We start from the raw sequence: 20,255 nt of genomic DNA, 5'->3' as shown, positions 1-20,255 counted from the left end.
AGAATGTTGTTTACCATTTATTTGGCAACTCTAGACTACAACCCTGTGCATTTTCCATTTCTTGTCTAATTGAACATTAACTCTAATTATGAGGAATCATTTAGACTTTCATTTGTCATTTATCAACAAGTTATTTTCACATTGAGAATTATTTAAAATGACACTCGGGGGCACTCAAGTTTTATTACTTTACTATGTTATTTCAGTCCTGTAGCTTTTTGGAGAATGTTAAAGGCTAATGATTCTGATTATTTTTTTTCTCTGGGTTGTATTTCACACTATATTTATGATCCATTGTCAGTCATCTGTATTTCTAAAAGGAGGTGCCCCCTATTTAGTTTTCAATCAAATTAAGCTAATTTTCCCAGAAGAATATGATTATTTCAAAAATATGATTATTGAATAATAGATCCTAGTTGTACAGATTAAATAAAGAGGAGAAAACAAACACTGTTTTGATCATTTTATCTGTATGATACCAGAGTAACTGAACACATGATAATGGCTTTAACCCTTTTATTCAGGTACTTGTTGCTTTACAGGTATGGATCATGATTGTCTAGTTTAGGAAAAGCAAAATTAAAGATCAAATTTCTTTTAAAATTATACCACAATCATTTTTCTCTCTAGAATTCACTATAGCTTTACACTCAGGTTTTAATTATTTTTTGAGCAACAGCAATTTGGTTATTTGCACTGGTCTTTGACCACTGGGATTTCACTCCCATTTGAGAAACTTCTTGCCTAATTGGAAAAAAAATATGATATGATATAGAACCACTATGTTTTTGAAAGACCATATTTTGTTTTATCAGTGCTTAGGGCATTGCCTAACCATGAGGCCCCTATTTTGGCAAATAGACACTTCCCTAGCCTATCTTCTGCAGCCCAATTTTGGCCTTCACAGTGGACTTTATTAAATATTTTGTTCATGCACATTACTGAAATTAGATTTCACTTGCAATAAGCAGAATAAATACTTAATTTCTTTGGTAAGCATTTATGTAAGCTTGGTATTCAAATTGAAATTAGCTCACTGTGTGTGTGTGTGCAATTATTGATTCAGTTAATATTTATGGAGGCTCTGCTGTGGGCCTGGCATCATGGGGGCACTTGCTGCTGATAGAGCAATGCATATGAGACACTGATCTCTGCCCTCAAGGTACTTGTATTCTAAAGGACAAATACAGATAATACTATACAAGCAAGAAATGGTTATTTTAACAAAACTAAATGGTAAATATATGTTGAATAACTGGAGGGGATAGCAGGCCTCTCTGGAGTAACATTTGAGCAGAGGCCTGAATGCTGAAAGAACCAGCTTTTTAAAGATCTAGGGTGAAACATTTTTCAACAGAGGGATCTAAAAGTGCAAACACTTCAATGAGATCATGAAATTGGTGTATCTGGAGCTCACTGAACAAGAAGGGGGACATGCTTAAAGCTGAGGCCAGAGAGATGGGCTGGGGCCAGGGTCATACTGATCTTTATAGGTTAAAAAAAGGAACACAGTTCCTTTTTTCCTTATATACACTGTGTATAGGAACACAGTTGAGGGAGCTACTACAGTGATGTAGGTGAGAGATGAGAGCAAAGTCTGAGGGACATTAGTGGCAGAGGTGAGCAGCAATCATTTCAGAATGTGGATTGGAATTCGAGCCTATAGGACTTGCAGACTTGCAAATGGATTGGACATGGCAGAGAGAGTAAGAGAAATCAGAAAGCTTTAGGTCAGAGCAATGGGTTTATCACATTTACTGAGATGGAGGAGACTGAGGAAGGAGCATGTTTTGAGTTTGTTCATTTTTGAAGGGAGTGAATTAAGAGTTTAATAAGGTACCTATCATATTCCAATTGAAAATTTCCAATAGGCAGTGAATGCTAGAGCTCAGGAGAGAAGTCAGAACCCTTAATAAATATTAGAGGAGTAAGCATATGAGTTGACTGAGATCTCTTAAGTAAAGAGGTAGATGGAAAAAAGAGAAGGGAGCTAACCTAAGCAGGGAGACCTGGAACAGTCAGTGCTTGGAGAGGCTCTGGATGCTCACTTAATCCCATAATGACAACAAATAATGATTAAAGTCTTATAGAAACAATACTTGACTTTCTGAAAGATAAACTTGCAAAACCACAACTCTGAATATAGTCTCAATATTGAACACAGTTGTATCAGTACAGTTAATTGCTATGCTGTGCAAGTAGGCAAAATAATGAGAATTTCCTGGTTCATTTTAATTCCAGGTAGTTTTTCTTTATTAAGTATCATCCTGAGTTATTGGAATCAATGAGAAAGCAAACTGAATCATGCTTGTTTTGCAATATTCCACTGTCATATGGTGCTTAACATTAAGGAGTCCTGACTATTTCTTAAAGCCGTCAGGTTGTCATCAACAGTTTTTCTATTCATTTCTTTGTGTCTTTAAGACAGTACTAAGCAACTTCCCTATTGATGCCATCTACCTTAGTTTAGTAACAAACAAACTTAAAAGCTCCTCAGTCCCACCCCCATGCTTATTTAGTATAACCAAGGCACATCATTATGCTTTGGGTGACAACATATTCAGGACACCAGGGTTGTGCTAATAGATAATATTTAAAGTTACTTCCCTTCTATAAATTAACCTTAAAAGGAAGCAACAGTTTAAGCCTTTGTAAAAATTACCTTGCTAAACATAATGGCTCAAAGGAAGCATTATCTGTTGTTTGGTAATATCGGTTTTTCTTTCTTCTTTTCAAACATCACCTTTGGTAAAGTATTGGCCCAATTCCTGTAGTTAAGCCATATTTCTTTTTTTTTTTTTTCTTTTAAAAATAGTTCCATCAGGGCCGAGATGATGAAAAAATGATGATAGTAACTTCTCCTAGAACTACAGGTTTTTAGGACAGATCAAAGCCCTAAGAAATCTGGCAGTACCCTCTTATTGTGCAGATGAATAATTCAGAACCTAGGCAAGGTTGACCAATTTCACAGAACTGGTCAGTGGGCTCACCATACATAAACATGAACTGAAAAGTTGCTGGAGGCTGGGCACAGATTCCTTTTGGGAATCTGGGTGAGAGGGTCACTTGAGCCCAGGAGTTTGAGACCAGCCTAGGCAACAAAGGGAGACCCATCTCTAGAAAAAAAGTGTTAATAATAAACTAGCCTGGCATGGTGTCATGTGCCTGTGGTCCCAGCTACTCAGGAAGTTGAGGTGGAAAGATTGCTTGAGCTCAGGAGGTCATGGCTGCAGTGCGATCCTGCCACTGCACTCCAGCCTTGGGAATAGAGACCTTGTCTCAAACAAACAAGCAAACAAACAACAACAAAACCCAAACAAATACAACAACAACAAAAAATCTGCAACTTGGCTGGTGTTTCAAACTGGGCTCACACTGTGACTCTACAAAAGAACGTGATCTTTGCTCTTGAGAAGGGAGACACATAATCAAACCCTCAAAATTCAACATGATTAATGCTATAAGTAGAAAGTGCTATGGGAACAACAACAACAAAAAAAAGAAACTGCTGATATCTCTGTTTCTGGGCTTTAGAAAATATCTCACAAGGGAAGTCCTCTACTGTGACTTCTCTTTCCAGCTTACAATTTTGTTTATGACGAAGATGAATTGATTTTGTAGTATTTTGTTCTAGAAGTCTTAAATAAGTGATGATAAATGATCCTTTTCCTTTTAAAAGTATTAATGCACTCTACCGTCCAAGAACTTATTATATTCATTTTCCATCTCTAGAGGCAACGGTTTTGAGCTATGATGGGAGCATGTTTATGAAAATTCAGCTCCCCGTAGTCATGCACACGGAGGCTGAGGATGTTTCCTTACGGTTCCGATCCCAGCGTGCATATGGCATTCTGATGGCAACCACTTCTAGAGACTCTGCTGACACCCTCCGCCTGGAGCTAGATGCAGGACGTGTGAAACTGACGGTCAATCTAGGTAACAACCTGCCTTCCCCCATTGAACTAACACTATTTTACTTTTTGTTCAATTTTGCCTGCAAACATTGATCAAGTAGCCTGTTTGCCATGGAAAATTAAAATACTTAATGGTCTTATTTCCATCATTTAAAGTAATTTTAGGTTTTGGGGGGCATCTTTTTATTTTTATTTTTTTATGTTTAACATAACTTACTGTTCTGTGATTTCTACCACTGAGGGTTCCTAAAAGAGAAGCCATGTCTGTCAGTGAGGTTAATTGAAAATATAAATGATTAAGCCTGAGGTTGCCTCAAGCTGAATTTTCTGTTGATATATTCACTAACATTTAGATTGGTTGTAGGTGATGTCCTTGCAGATAAATAAAAACATGTTTATTTATAAAAGATTTGCACAAAATATCAAATTTCTGCTTTGTTATTGAGATCAACAGCTGTTCTTACTCGACTCCATGGGCTTCTCCTTTGAATAGTCACCTTTGTGGTACCCCATCTTTTCTGTTTTGGAGTACTGTGTGGTGGTATTTTGCTATCAAATAGCGATCCACAACCCTTCAATGCCCAAAGTCTGCGGCCCTTAGCAAACAGCCATGAGAACACTAGAGACACAGGCTCTTCTACAGAGAGATAATGCTTTCCTGCTTAGTTGTAGCGTTAAGAAAGACTCATTACAGTAAAACCTCACCAATCTGGATGAATTATGGGGAAAAACCAGGCTGAATTAGGAAAAAGTCTGAACTGCAGATTTTAAAATTTGTTTAAGCAGTTTTTATTTTTATAAATTATACTCAAAAATAATAAGCTTGGAAAGTCTTATCAAGGAAAGGACTGTCTAGGCTGATTTTAGTGGTTTGATTAGAATTAATTATAATTAGCACATTGTTTTATGCAAACTGTGCCATCAACATAAAGTACTGGAAATCAGTTTTCTTCCCAAACTTGGCTTTTCAAAATCTTGTTTATGAGTTTAACTTTTTTTTTTTTTCTTGAGAGAGTTTTGCTCATATCAAAGGAAGAATTAATATTCTGCCCAAATTTGCAGTGTTATCATGGTTTCAAAATAAAAGGAGTCAAAATTAATGAGGTTTTACTGTATTTTTGGCAGTGTTAAACACACATAGATAGAAATGAATAAACAGAGAGAGAGAAATAAATTTTGAAACTACGTAGATTTACCTAAAAAAAAAAGAGTAATAAAATGTGATGAGGTAAGGCATTTGTGGAAACCCCACCTACATTTTCAAATTGTGCTGGGCAGAATGATAACTCATAAAATATAAAATTATCCCATTGGTATCTTATTGCATATAATTATATTTAATTAATATTAATGAAATTAAATAATAAGGTTAAAAAATACTACTTTAAGAACACAGAGCACTCTCCTTTACTGTTCTGTTAGAGTACCCTCTAGTGACAATGACAGGTTATTACAAGCCAATCAAAACAAACCGCCTAATTGCATGCAATAAAGCTCCTGTTAAAGTGGAAACACTCATGAGAATTTTCGAACAGCAAAGCATTCTGTAGAAAGAGGTGTGTAGGTGCTGGTCCTTGGCTGTTTGCAACCACTTTTCTGATGCGGTTGACGACACATGACAAACTCAGCTATATGGAAACAGAATCTAGGTTTATATTTTTTATGTTCCCCAAAGGCGTTAAATAATAAAACCCAAACCAACAAATATATATAAAATAAATAGAAAACATCCTACATAGTCTTTTAAAAATAACTGCTATAATTACAGTTTGTGTTACCCATACCAGATGTTCTGTTCTTATAGTAGCTGCTTTTATATAAAGCAGGTATAAGAAAGGGAAAATCAAGAAAGGAAAATCAAGGGAACCATGACACTTATTACATAGAGATAGCATTGTTAGCTCCTAAGAGAGGCATAGGCTTGTGTGCTTTGAATAATGACTGCTCCTTAGCCACTGGAGTTTCTAAAGAAATCATACAGTTGTTTCTTTCCTCCTCCAATTAACGCAAGGTATGGAATCCAGCCAACATCTGGCAGTTACCTTTTTATGCCCAAGCAAATAAAATTTAAAAACAAAACAAAAACCTTTAGGGCAAGATAAGAATAGTTTTAACTTGCTTTCCATTTGACCACTGCAATTCTGAAGGATTCTGTTGGCCTTTGTGGGATATTAGATTTCAGAGGTCCAAGATGCCTGAGCCTAGCTGAACCTGCACTGTACCCCATTGTGACGGAGCACTTTTACATTTTGCGGAAAACAGTGATATGTTCTTTCACAGATGGGGAGAAAGTTGCAGCCAGTCTAAGCCAAACATCTTTGACATTTAACAGCTCTTTACTTCACTTAGATTTGTCACCATGTAGCTTTGTTTGAATTGGCCATTTTTAAAAACTTCTATTGTTGTTTCCAATGGTAAACTTTTATAACAATACATCTGGGCTTTATAAGTATGTAAAGAATAATGATACTGAGTGGCCATATTTGCATGTGTCTGTCCCCGGAAGGGTGGACTGTAATTTTATTGGATGTCTGCAGCTATTACCTTGAAGGATGAATTTTCATTTTTCATCTATTCTTCCCCATCTAGATTGTATCAGGATTAACTGTAATTCCAGTAAGTGCCTATTCAAAATTTTTAAAATGTTATTCCTCCATTATGATGTAAGCTAGTCAAGAAAAAAAGAGAGAGAGAGAAAGCAAGAGAAATGTGTTTATAAAACTCATGAACTCACTTTTAAAGTATACCAGTCCATCATCTGGGTTGTAAAAATTCATTTAAAAATTTGTACAGCTGAAGACTTCCCCACTGCAGTTCCTACCTCTATGTGGAAAAAGAGGTGACAAGTGTTTTGTAACAGAATGTGCCAGCACCTTATAGACCTTTAGATACTGCAAGTGGCATTTGTGGACTCCAGTTGTTCTCTTCATAACCAAATAGGAGAAAATATTCTGGTTCTTGTTTTCTTTTGTCTTTATCTTTTAATGCAAATAGAGAAAAAAAAAGTTAATTCCTCTTACTTCGAGAGTTACTATTAAACCCATCTAAAGTTTTACATATACATAAAAAAATTACTTGTCTAAAATGTTCTTCTTTGATCATTAAGAATGTTTATATGATGAATTTTTACATCCTAATCATATCTCTGCAAAAATAACCAAAACCCTTCAAATTTGTGACATGCATGCGAACTGATGAGTCTGAAAAGATGCATGGACTGAGTTTTCTTTGAATTTGTACGAAAATCTGAAAGGATAAAAGGACTGTGATTTTATTTTGAGTTGTAGTGTTATCTTAAGAGTAAACCTGTTTATTTCTGTACATAAATGCTCAGGTTTTTCCTTTCCAGGTTGTGCTGATCACATTAAGAAACCTCCAGTGATCACAACACAAAGTCATGAACAATTTAAATAAAATGGTTCTAACAAACTTCTAATCTCTCATTGTCATAATAAAAAATTTTAAAATTTATTTTATCGAAACAGTGCTGAGTGTGAGTTGATGGAGTCTAGTCCCCAAAGCATTGTCCATGTTTTCAAGTGGCGATAAGGCACTTGAAACAGAGCCTTAAACTTGCAAAAACAAGACCATTTTCCTAATAAAATACATACTGTTTCAAACACTATGCCTCTTACAACTCATAATTCTATCCATATATATTTAATATTCTTTTTAAAATAACATTAAAATGAGTTTGCTCAATCACACCAATAAAAAAGTAACAGAATGATGACTTATTAAAAATTAAGTTAATAAATTTTAACCAATATCCCAGGCATTTAAAAAGATCTCAAACAAAATAGTTCCTGAAAATAAACTGTCAAAGCTCTCAGGTAAGCAGAATTTTTCAAAGATATGTCATCTCCTCTCCAACTCTATCCCCTCTATGCATTCCTAAAAGGAATACACAATTTGCACATCTAATACCAGGTCCAGTTTGCTTTCAGCTCTGGGACATAGATGCAGGCAAAATGGCAACTCACAAAATATTGTCTGCCAAAGTCAGATCTGTGTTTCACTGCAACTATAGGTTTTCTTGATCCCTCCTGTATCTTAGCAGATCCATGTGGGGACAATATTCCTTTCTAGACCTCTACCTTATGTACTCTTTTTATTTTGTGTATACGAAGCATGCAACAAAGCATGCCTTTTTGAATTCACAAAGTGTAACTTTGTAAACTATAGCAATTAATGAAAATTATTCAAATAACATGTTATTCTGAATTCTGTGGCTATATCAATGATTTTTTAAATGTATCTTTATAGTATAGTTACCCTTGTTAGACTCGTTTGCCATTTGGCTTATATCATGAGACTCTAGTATTGAGAACAGTCTTATTTTTCCTCTGGATATTCCACAAAATAATACCTTTGAGGACAAAGGTTTTTGCTGTTTAGTGAATTGTTTTCCCTTTTTAATGAGTATGTGATACTCGAATTCAGTTTATGATTGTGAGCTTCCAGTGTACACATCAGACAGCACTGTACATTCCTTAACTTTACAGCAGTCACTGGAAAGAACATTCAATCAACAGGTAACATTTTCATTTCCTTCGTCTCTGTTTTATTCGGGGAATAGGGGGCAGGTGTAGTAAGAAACCCAAGTTCCATAAGAAAGACTTGCCTTTGAGGAAAGGGAGGAATTTACAATCCAGATAATGCAAACCTAACACACAGTGATGAAATGATCAGTGATTTCTACTTGGAGTGCATTTTGTACTCAATAAAAACTAAATTAACAATGTCTGTATCTCAGCATAACTTGCAGTTTAATGAAAGACTGATTTATTACATGTGTCCTCTGTGAGCCACACGTTTGTCTGAGACTGAGAAAATTAATGTACATTTATTAAATAACAGCCAGTAACACCATTATCTCTAAAAATTTTACCAAATCTAATACATCAACTGTATTGTGAAATTAATATGAAATACCTCAATTGATATCTTTTAAGAAAATGATCACAAGAAATATACAAAGTAAAACATAAAAGATTATCTTACATTAAAAACTAATATTAAACTCTAAGTTATTAAGCTTGAATGCAAACTTCCCCAGAAACACCTTTCTACCTTTACTTAAAATTGTGCTGCTGTTTCCTATAGCCATCTTATCTTTCCCTACCCCACCACCAAGTTTACAGCATTTGCACTTTATATGAAAAATATGCATAGTGTCAGACTGTCTAATCTTTGCCAGTGAAGAATGGGTGGTAGGTGAGGAGGGTAGAGGGTCTAGTTTCTGTATTCAAATCTGCAGGACTGTAAGAGATGGCAGGTGTGTTTCTTTTTCCTCCACTCCTGTATCAGTAGTTTAGATGCAGTGACAGAGTCTTCCATGGACATGCTAGGGCACAGCCCTTTGTTAAAATTTCCTCTGAGAAAGGGCAGATATGAATTCCAAGTATCATCTCTGTCAGATTCCTTATTGCTACCATTTTCCCCCTGGGAAGAAAAGCTGTCAAGCATCCTTAAATGGAAGAAGAGAGCCTCTTTTCATTAAAAAATAAAAAAGCTTATTTTCAGGTATAGATAGGGTACTTTCTTTAAAAAGTTGTTTCTGTGAATAATGGCCATTTCACTGCCAAATGTATGTTTTGGTCTTTCAGATTATAGAGTGTGACTGCATACAATCCCAGACTCATCTCAGTTTCTTGTTGCTCATTATGAGATAGAGTCTTGCTCTCTCACCCAGGCTGGGGTGCAGCGGTGCAATCTCAGTTCTCTGCAACCTCTGCTTCCCAGGTTGAAGCAATTCTCCTACCTCAGCCTCCCAAGTAGCTGGAACTACAGGTGTGCACCACCACGCCTGGCTAATTTTTGTATTTTTAGTAGAGATGGGGTTTCGCCACGTTGGCCAGGCTTGTCTCGAACTCCTGACCTCAGGTGATCTGCCCGCCTTGGCCTCCCAAAGTGCTGGGATTACAGGTGTGATCCACCACACCCATCCTCAGGGACACTTCCGCATCCATATAAAAATAGATTTAATAAACTCATGATCTCTGGGACTTGTTTTGTTTGCATTATTTGGCTTTCTTTATCCCTTATTACATTTGTCTCTTCTCACACCCACTTGCACTTCCTTTCTTTCTATTAAGATTCACTCTTCTTACTGCTCCATTTCCAGTATTGTTTCTTCTGTTTTCTTTTTTCTTGTCTTCTTAGAAGAATAAAAACTCTTTGGGGTTAAAAAAATATTTAAGCAGACCTTCCAAGTCCTTTTGGCTTCTCACACAAAATGGTGTATTTAAGAGGCAGACACAATAAAATTACATATAACATTAGTGTGAACAAAGCACCAAGGGCTGAAGTTCAATTTCTGTTTGCAGTCTAGTGCCCAAGTATTGAGAGAACAGGGCATCTGAGGACAAGTACTTAACCTCGCTTTTGACTTGGGTATAGGGAAGAAACACTTCGCATAGTATGTTATTGAAAAATGTACTTTGATGGATGTCTGGAGTAGATAATAAGATCTTTGTATTATCATTTTATTACCAGAATAAAAAGATCAACTGGATATTAGTTATCGCCAATTTTTGTGTAGATAAAAATGGAAGGCAATAAAAAATGCAAAATGCCAACCACTGGCACTTAAGCCATATTAGATTGCTTTGATCAGGCTGCCATTTGAGAAGCTACTTAAAAAGATAGGAGGAAATTTCCGGGGGCTGGAGCTTGTTAACATAAAGTAAATATTTAGTTCAGAGTCGCTACTCGATGCCTGAGAGCAGAAAACTGTAAAAGGGAGTCTTTTGCCTCTGCCTTCATACAGCAGTCACTTGATTTGTGGAATTCTGCCAGTCACTGCCTGTCAGTGACTGGTGCTATCCACCTGTCTAGGATAAAAGTTGCTCAAGGAATAAGGAAAGTTCAAAGTAGAAATATACAAAACAGAGAAGTCTTGTTGGTTTTGTTGTTGTTTCTGTTTTATTTTACTTAAAGTATATGTGAAGGAAATGAAAAGAAAGTTTATAAATAATTATTTTCAGCAAAAATCTAAAAAAAAATTGCATGTAAAATATAAAGAATGAACATAGATTTCTGACAGAAAACAACTAAAAACAGGCAGAGTATTGGCACATGGCAGTGGGTCTTTAGAAAAATATCAAAATTGAGGCCAGGTGCTGTGGCCCATGCCTATAATGCCAGCACTTTGGAGGCCGAGGCGGGTGGGTCACCTGAGGACAGGAGTTCTAGGACCGGCCTGACCAACATGGTGAAACCCCATCTCTACTAAAAATACAGAAAAGCTAGCCAGGCATGGCGGCAGGTGCCTGTAATCCCAGCTACTTGGGAGGCTGAGGCAGGAGAATCTCTTGAGCCTGGGAGGCAGAGGTTGTGGTGAGCCGAGGTCATGCCATTGCACTCCAGCCGGGGTGAGAGAGCAAGACTCCATCTCAAAAAAATAAATAAATAAATTGGAATAAAAATACATGGAAGCCCATTTAAATTATCCACATATTTAAACTTATGAGAATTATAAAGAATAATACAGCTTTTATTTCATATTTAGATGGCTATGTGGATTAGGCAACAGAATGATACAGTGAGTGGTTGAAAAGTAGATGACTTTGGTCTATTTTAGTGAATAATTAATCTATTGGTTGCTTATATGCAAATATAAAATCTATAATGTTCTAAAAATTCTTTTGTGCAAATTAAGAATGCAAGTTGAAACCACACACAGTTATTAATTTATTCACTTTAAGCATTTCCTTATAAATACTGCAAAGACTCTCAAAGTAATGCAACATTCTTGAGTGTTGACCAGATGGATCAAATTATTTTCAATTGTTGAGAGTCGGCATTATAACAATTGCCTAGGTAAAAAGTATTATGAAATCCAAGAAAGTTTTAGAAGAAACATTCTAAACTTTGACTTATTAGTTTCTCTGAAAAGGGAGTTTCTTTTATACAAATATCCCCAAATCTAAGAGATCACAGCATGTTGGTCAGATGTTTTTATTTGTTGGGTTGTTATGAAGAGCCGTTTCTAAATATATCCACTTCCTCCATTGTTTTGAGTTTCTTCTCTTCCTTCCTTTCCTGCCCTCTTCCATCCCTTCCTCCCTCCTTTTCTTCCTTTCTTCTCTCTCTCTTTCTTTCTGTCATCCCTTTCACTAACGGTATACTCTGTATATGTTGTATATTCAACTTTCCTAGAAAGATAATCTAGTGAATCCATTACTTACCCTTGTCCCGCTGGACAAATCTTTCAATTCAGGTCATCCCATAAGCTACTCACCAGATCTTAATTTTAGTGGCAGATGATCCAATTGGTGGATCCAGTTGGATCCACTGGTGATCCAAATAGCTGTCATTAGAGTAGAGGCCACATGATTCACTCTCCTCAGAGCAGATGTAGGAGCAGCAAGCTTTCTATGCAAGTATCTTTTCTAATGTTGTCTGACTGAAATTTTTTTCAGTTTAGTTATAAAATACCCATGAGAATTACAATCTTGTCAACATATTACTGGCTAACATAAGTCAAGTGGACAAGGCTCTTTAAATCATGAGACGATCAAAGAATTTTGAAATTGAAATGTTCTGTGTGCTCAGAACTCTTATCCACTTCTTTTACTTATTATTAATGTGAGCAAAAAGGAAGAGGGATAAGAAATGCATTATGAATCAATTTTCCTGAAGATAAGTAAGAAATACCAAAAGGCTAAATTACTTTTTTTTAGTGTACTTAAAATTGGATTGTTTATTATTACTTGCTCTTCGAATGCATCATTCATACAATTGTGGAAATTCTTCACTCTCCAATTGCACTTCCCAGGAGATCAGTCTAAATACAGACTCGAAATATTTTATGCATAGTACTATTGAAATAAATTAAATTTCAAAGACAATTGCCTTTTTCTACAGATAACTGTTATAGTTAAAATTGCTTTTGAAATGTATGATTTAAGGTATGAGTTAACAAAATCCCTTTTTAAATGTTGCTTATGAAGAATGTAGGTTTCTAGTGAAATGCACCCATTAAATGTTCAGATAAATGGATAAATCAACCAGCTTTGAAATCAGGAAGTTTCCAATGTAAATAAGCATGAACTTCTATAGAACCTAAAAAATTCTAAAATGTTTTACATTTTGGTAGGTGCAAAGGAAATAGTTTATGCATGTAAACATTAAAGCCAAAATATTATAGAACTAACATACTAAAATGACATGACTTAAAGTTGTTTTTTACGGATTTTTCATGAATTATAAAAGTTTCTAGTAAAAAAAAAATAAGATAAATTATTTAATCAAATAATGCAGGTGTTCTCTTATTATTCAGACATATTCACCTAACAGTATTGAAATAGGCAGATAAATATGGAGTTAGAACATTATGATGAGTACAATAAATTAAAATCATAGAAACCCATACAATAAATTCTGTTTAATATATCAACTGAGAAATTTTATACTGCTAAAAATAATATATTAATAATCAAGTAATTCTTTATGCAATCAATTTGGTAAAATTAGAGTAATCAGTATCTCCTATTTTTTTTTTTTTTTTGAGTTATCAATTATGGAACAGGCAAAGGACCATCACAACAAAATTGCTTTTCTATTATGTTTCTAGAAGTATATCCCTCTAAATGTTTATAGTATCTGCTGTTTTAGTTTTTTGTTTCTATTCATCATCTATAATTTCTACAATATTCTTCTTTGCTTTTTTGATTAAAAAAAACAAAAGTGGGTAAAAGTAAAAGATAATTTAAACCAATTCCACCAATATTTAGGATAAAGCTACACTAGATCATGTATTTGTAATATGTCATGTACATTTTAAATTAATTTACAGGCTAAATTACCTACTAATTTTGACTACCAAAATAAAATGAATATCTTTCAAAACAACATTTTGTTCCTAATTAGAAATAACATTCATATTTGGAGGCTAAAGGAAACAGAAAATGTATAAAACTAACCTAGGATTTCAGTTTTCACAGAAAAGTTTTATTAATGTTTTAAATGCCCTTATAGCACATAATACTTGGCACATTATGACTTAATATATAACACATTGTATAATATGTGCTTCTTTAAAAATATAGAGCCATGGTATAGGAATGTTTTTCCACCCTGTTCTCTTATTTTAGCAACATCTTGTAACATTATGTCCTGTCTTTGATTAAAACATACAATATTTTTAAATGTAATCTATTGCTTCTCTTAGATTTTGTGCCAAGGTGATATAAAGCAATTCCAGGTCACTGAGCCAGTTGAAGTAACATATAATAAGGAGGAAAAATATGTGTACCAAAGGTAATTATACCATGATTCTTCAGTGATCTCAGATTTTTCAGATGATAACTTGTTGGGAACATCTGTGAACAAGATCATGAGAAATAAACCAGATTTGAATAGCCACACATGACAAGATGCTTCTAGATGTGTTAGTGTAAGTTATCGTCATTGACTGTAACCAGTAATAGGCAATCTAACATAATCTTACCTTAAGAAGATCAACCAGGAACAGGCACAGAGACATAACTCAACACTTCTTTCTATCAGTGGTTTGACCAGCTCCAAGGAACCTTCACACACTGTCTCTTCAAATAAACCAAGTTAATTTGGCCTAAGATTTAATTATTGTTATTATTGGACAATTGCCATTTTAGAACATTTCCTGGAGCATAAGGTGAGCCATTCATTTCAGAAGACATTTTTCCAAAGATACTTCAAAGAATTAACTCCAATATTTTTTCAGTTACTAAAATAAATGGTGAAAGAGAATCATAGCACTCAAGCTACTGATTAAAAGCTAGCTTAATAAATAAGCAAGTGATGATTAAAGAAAACGATTAAGTTAGCACTATCATTACAATCTTAAAATTCAAATAAAGAAGGATTTGGCTAATAATTATATCATTGCTTAGAAAAAATATATTGCATTCTAATTTTCACATGACGAATGCATTAATAATCACGTACAGTTTGTCCATAGCCTTCATTTGAACAATCATTGTGTCAAGAAACAAAAAGAAAGCAAGACACATGAGATGCTACCATTCATCAATTGTCACATTTCTTAGAATGTGTTTTCTTTAAGCAAATAGGTTCATAAAGTTGACAATACTGAGAAATAGATTTCTAAGCATTGTAATTACTTCCCAGTAAAAAGAAAGGAAGAGAAAATATATAAAGTTAATAAAGGCAGAAACTTAGATTTTTTTTCTCTAATATGCTTCTTACTTTTGAAAAAGTTTATACTAGAATATCCCAAAAATACTGAGGATGAACTAAATTTTTTGAATTCAGTCATGTACTTAATAATATTCAGCTACTCTTATTTTAAGAAGAAATGGAAAGTAAAAGGTAAATTCATTGACTTTGAATTATGAAAAAATGTACATTCTTCTTGACCTCATAAAAATAAATGCTATAACTATTACAGTGGTGTATTTAGACATGGAATGATATATTTAATTTTTAAAACTTGCATTTGTGACTATAATCCATGGCTTTGTTTATGGAATATCAGTTTACATTCTGTAAATATCCAAATGCTCAGGACCCGTATGCTTTTTGATTTTTTTCAGACAACTTCGCATTGTGTATGTATTTCATAAAATACATTAAATGAGTATCACTATAAATCAGTATAACCCTTTTCTTTCACGCTACACCAACACTGAATATATTTTCAGTTTTTAATGCTTACCTAAAAGCAAATTGAACTATTTAGTATTCAATTTTATATCTGCTAGCTGTCCTAATATGTGATAAGCATCCCTTGGAATTTTGGAATTGACCTTTTGAAAAAAATAAAATCACAGTCTGAATTGTTACTTTCATTATATTAGGCTTATTTTATTATACTTCTTCAACTTGCCAGATGAGCTAGATTAGATTTGAAGATTGCTAGTTTTAAAACTTTTTTTCTAGAAATATATTTATTTAATTTGTGTTCATTTTTACTGTGTTGTAAATGTAATTATATTCTTAAAAAGTAAATCATAATTCTTAAAATGTATGTTTTTCTCATTGAAAAATATTTACATAGGAGATATTTATCCTTGTCTGTCATAAATGGGTACAATCAATGACAAAGCTACAGAGGCTAAATGTTTCTTAGTAGATGATTTTAACCTTGTTTATTTGTTTGCATACGCAATGATATTTGGACAGAAGAAATAGAGCAGGAGGTAAAGCATCGAGACATATTGAAATTTATTTTGCAGATAATAGAATAAGTTTGGTATCATTTAGGAAACTGGCAGAAAAGTCTCTGGAGGGTGCTTCCAACAACTCTCCAAGGTCACATCCACTTGAGGAAAAGGTGTATGTTTTCTTATAATTAAATATTCATTAAATTTTGAGTTCCCCCAGTTCCTAAGCCAGCTGTTTCCTTTGGACTTGGAAGTTACTGACTGCTGACCTTAGGTCATTTTGTTCTACTAGGCTGTATGCATCATTAAGTTTATTTTCAGTGTAACTGAGCGAAAAGACTGTCCAAATAGTTATCCAGATAATTTATTTACTCAAGTTCTCCAATCGTAGGGATTACTAAATTCCATCCTGCTAAATATTAAAACAAGAGGACAGAGTTTTCTTTTTATTTACATTTCATAGTGAATGGAGTCATTAAAAGATGGAGTTATTTTTCATCAACAACTTGGCTTAATTGAATATCAAGGGATGTTTCATCTACTGTTAAAAAAAAGTCCGACAAAGTTTACACAAATAAACCCATTCAACAAATACTTAGTGAATGGCCATTATGTTCAAGGCACTGAACTACATCATATTTTCTCTGAGACTGTAAACTCATTGAGGAGAAGATAATAATGACAACATAATACTGATGATAGTTACTATGATCAGTACCATAATTGAAAGCTTACCATAAATGAGATTATGGTAAGCTTTTTGAGTTATTAAGATGCATTAAACCTTTGATTAAAAGTAGTTTAGAGTTATTAAGATGCATTAAACACATTTGCATTGTTTGTAGTATTAGCTTATGAGATATATGAGGATACCGAGGCATGCAGAAAGTAAGAAGGTTGCTCAAGGTCACACAGCTAATAACTTGTAGAACCAGGATAAAGCACAACAGTCTGTAGGTCAAGAAATAAATTCAATGTAATTAGTCAGCACATGACTATTTAATTTCTCCAGTGGATTTTTTAAAGTTTGTAAAATGTCTTTTTTCTGTTATTAGTGTTCATTTTTGAAAAACATACATCAAGCTTAATGTCTGACTTTATATCATGTAATCAAAGTACTTTTTAACTGGGGATGAGTATTTCTAGTGTTTTTAGCATAAAGAAATGTGTCTGTCCTTAGGACTCTATTTCTTTGCTTATTAAAAAAAAAAAAAAAAAAGGAGGCAAGTATCTCTTTATAAGGACACTCTGAGTAGTTCTCAAGGGTATATCCTTGGCTAAATCGAGGAGCACTTGAGGAGGAATAGAGAAGAAAAGAGAGAGGAGTTACATGGCTCAGCAGGTAGTTTTACTTCCTGGTTCTGAGGGTTATTGGTGTATCACCAAGCCCATTTTGTGATTGGCACCAGGCCTGGCCAGCAAGACAAGCCTGAGACAGCTTCTCTGATACCCCAGAGGCCATGTCATTAAGTGCAGACACTATGGGGAAGGTGACTCAACTATGCTTCTCACATGGGTATAGGAAGAATTTTGCCTCCAGCCTTGTCTGCTCATTCCTGAATGTAGAATTTACTAAAGGAAGCATCAAAAATAAATAAGCGCAAAACTTACACTCCTAATAAGGACTGGCTTCAACAGCATACAACTTATGCAGTCATGCAGTGCCATGTACTGAGAAGGGCCCTGTGTTTGGGTTAATGCTCCACTGCTACCATCTTGAAATTCTTAATTTTGAATAAGGACTCCACATTTTTCTTTGCACTGGCCTCTCAAATTATGTGGCTCATCATGCCTCTAGTAATGTTAAGAGGCAGAAAAAGGACAATTTAGAAGTGTCATTTACATGTTGAAATTTAATTTGTAATTTAATGTTCTAGCTGATTCTTGTGAAAAATTAAAACACACAGGTTTCACTCGAAACTCAATACCTAAAAATTGAGAAGGATAAAATAGAGACCTGTAATGAAGAGTTAATCTCCTTTGAATTTTTTTAACTGAAGGAAAGATTATTTTAAAACCAGAAAGTAGTGGCAAAGTCAAATAGTAGGCCAAAGGTGTCATAATTACAACCTGGGAAACATATCCTCTCATCATTTGTAGGTAGGAAGTACTGCTGCCAGCAACCATGACTCAGGCATCAAGCAGTGGGAGCTCCTGCTTCTGTTTCTATCTTGTCATCATTGTCACAATGACAAGGCTTGCTTCCAGCTTCTCACAAGGTCCTGTCTCACTCCAGAGACTACTGTCCCCAAAGTCAACTGCCAAATAAAACTTGTTAGTACCTGGAAAAGTTGATATAGGTAGAAACCTAATTACCTAATTTTAAACAAAGGTGCATGCAGTCTCTCTCACACACACACATACACACACACACACAGCAAGCATTTAGTGAATGTTTCTATTCTAAATTTGCAGAAAAGGAAAGGAATCTAGTTTATCCTAGATTTTATAAGTAGGACTTTGCAATTGATTTGTGTCAATTGATTTGTGTCATTTAAAGCAGCGATCTCCAAACTTTTTGGCATGAGGGACTGGTTTCATGAAAGACAATTTTTCCACAGACGGGAGTGATTTCAGGACAATTCAAGTGCATCACATTTATCATGCACCTTATTTCTATTACTATTACATTGTAATATATAATCAAATCATTATACAACTCACCATAATGTAGAATCAGTACAACTAGAGGTTGTTTACCGGCAACTGGAGAGTGCCATCTGAGGGTAATGGGAGACAGTGACTGATCATCAAGCGTTAGATTCTCCTAAGGAGCATGAAACCTAGATTCACACATGTGCACTTCACAATAGGGTTTGCATTCCTATGAGAATCGGATGCCACTACTGATCTGACATGAGGTGCACCTCAGATGGTGATATGAGCAATGGAGAGCAGCTGTAAATACAGAGGAAACTTTTCTGGCTTGCCTGCTGCCCACCTCCTGCTGTGCGGCTTGGTTCCTAACAGGCTATGGACAGTACCTGTCTGTGGCCTCGCAGGTGTGGACCCTGGGCTTAAAGGCTTTAAAAATTGCTTTTAGTTGTTTCTTAAGAAAACAAACGGCAGTAAAAGAGTTAGGATAATTAGCATTTTTAAGGTTATGTTAGAATTAATGGCAATATCAAATCTAAAACTCAGGTTCCCTCACACTTAAATTCTTGAGTATGTTTCTGTTATTATTTCTTTAATATGCAACACAAAATTTACGGGAAAGGATATTTTAAACTGTCTGTACATGTTTATCTTACAGGGTCTTGAACACTATAGCTCTCAAGCTAGCTCCCTGTTTTAATGAAGCTTTATTGAAACACAGCCACTCCATTTGTTTATATACATTCTATGCTTGCTTTTACATTGCAGTAGTAAAGTTGAAGAGTTGCAATGGTGAACACATGGTCAGCAAAGTCAAATGTATTTACACTCTGGCCCTTTACAGAAAAAGTGTTTTGACCTCTGACTTATTAGAATGTAGGTTCTTTTGACTGTAACTTGGATATTCCCAATTCTGAGATCGGTACTTGGTACAAAATAAATTTTAAACAAAATTAATAGCATATGGGTGCCATGGAACTCAGAATAAATAAGTAGCTAAATGGGATAAACAACAGGCACAATATGGACTATTCAGTTTTAAAATTTCATAATTCTCAGATGCTGTGGTACTGTAACTTCTCTTCCTAATTCAATTTTCAGGTGCTGTAAGTCTAAATATATTGAACAGTCATGTATAAATATAGAACCAATTTATACGTATAAGGTGATTCTAGTCTTTTAAAAAAATTCCTGCCTGCCCATCATCTCTGCAGTTTGTTAGGTGATGGATTTGCAGAAATACCCATCAAAATCTTCATGCTTGATAAATGGTTTAATTGAGCAAGTCAGATTACCACTGAAATAACTAGGTAGAATTTTAAAATAGAAATTACAATGAATATGTAAGACAAATAAAGTGAACTTCAGAACCATACCAGGGTACATATACCATAAGCAGGGTACCTCATAAAGATGGTTCATTTATGTAGTTAACTTCTTTAAAATATATGCACCACTAGAGGGAGATAGCTACCTAAAGGGTATGTAGAGATGCAGTGAGTTTAAGCTTGTGGCACACACATCTAAGAGTTTAAAAATCCAAATATAACTGCTATGTTTTTTTTTTTTTTTTCAAGTTTCTATACAGCCACATCCACCTTTCAGTTCCAGAGGCATCTGCCAGTTTTGTCTC

The 20,255-nt window shown here is 34.6% G+C and overlaps 1 protein-coding gene across 17 annotated transcripts in view; it reads left to right on the top strand.

The window, feature by feature from the left end:
* Positions 1–20,255, top strand: part of NRXN1 (neurexin 1) — a 1,127,593-nt gene that overhangs the window by 500,514 nt on the left and 606,824 nt on the right. For 10 of the 17 annotated variants that reach the window (XM_023223864.3, XM_023223865.2, XM_023223869.2 and 7 more), the window contains 2 exons: positions 3,733–3,936; positions 6,504–6,530. In XM_023223864.3, the coding sequence (XP_023079632.1) occupies positions 3,733–3,936; positions 6,504–6,530 (231 nt within the window). The remainder of the gene's footprint in view (positions 1–3,732; positions 3,937–6,503; positions 6,531–20,255) is intronic. The other 7 variants (XM_023223881.2, XM_023223880.2, XM_023223877.2 and 4 more) reach the window with 1 other exon arrangement.

The sequence above is a fragment of the Piliocolobus tephrosceles genome, chromosome 15 (genome assembly GCF_002776525.5).
Source record: "Piliocolobus tephrosceles isolate RC106 chromosome 15, ASM277652v3, whole genome shotgun sequence".
NCBI classification, from domain to species: domain Eukaryota; kingdom Metazoa; phylum Chordata; class Mammalia; order Primates; family Cercopithecidae; genus Piliocolobus; species Piliocolobus tephrosceles.
Note: the sequence above shows the minus strand (reverse complement) of the source record. Positions and strands in the feature narration are given on the sequence as shown.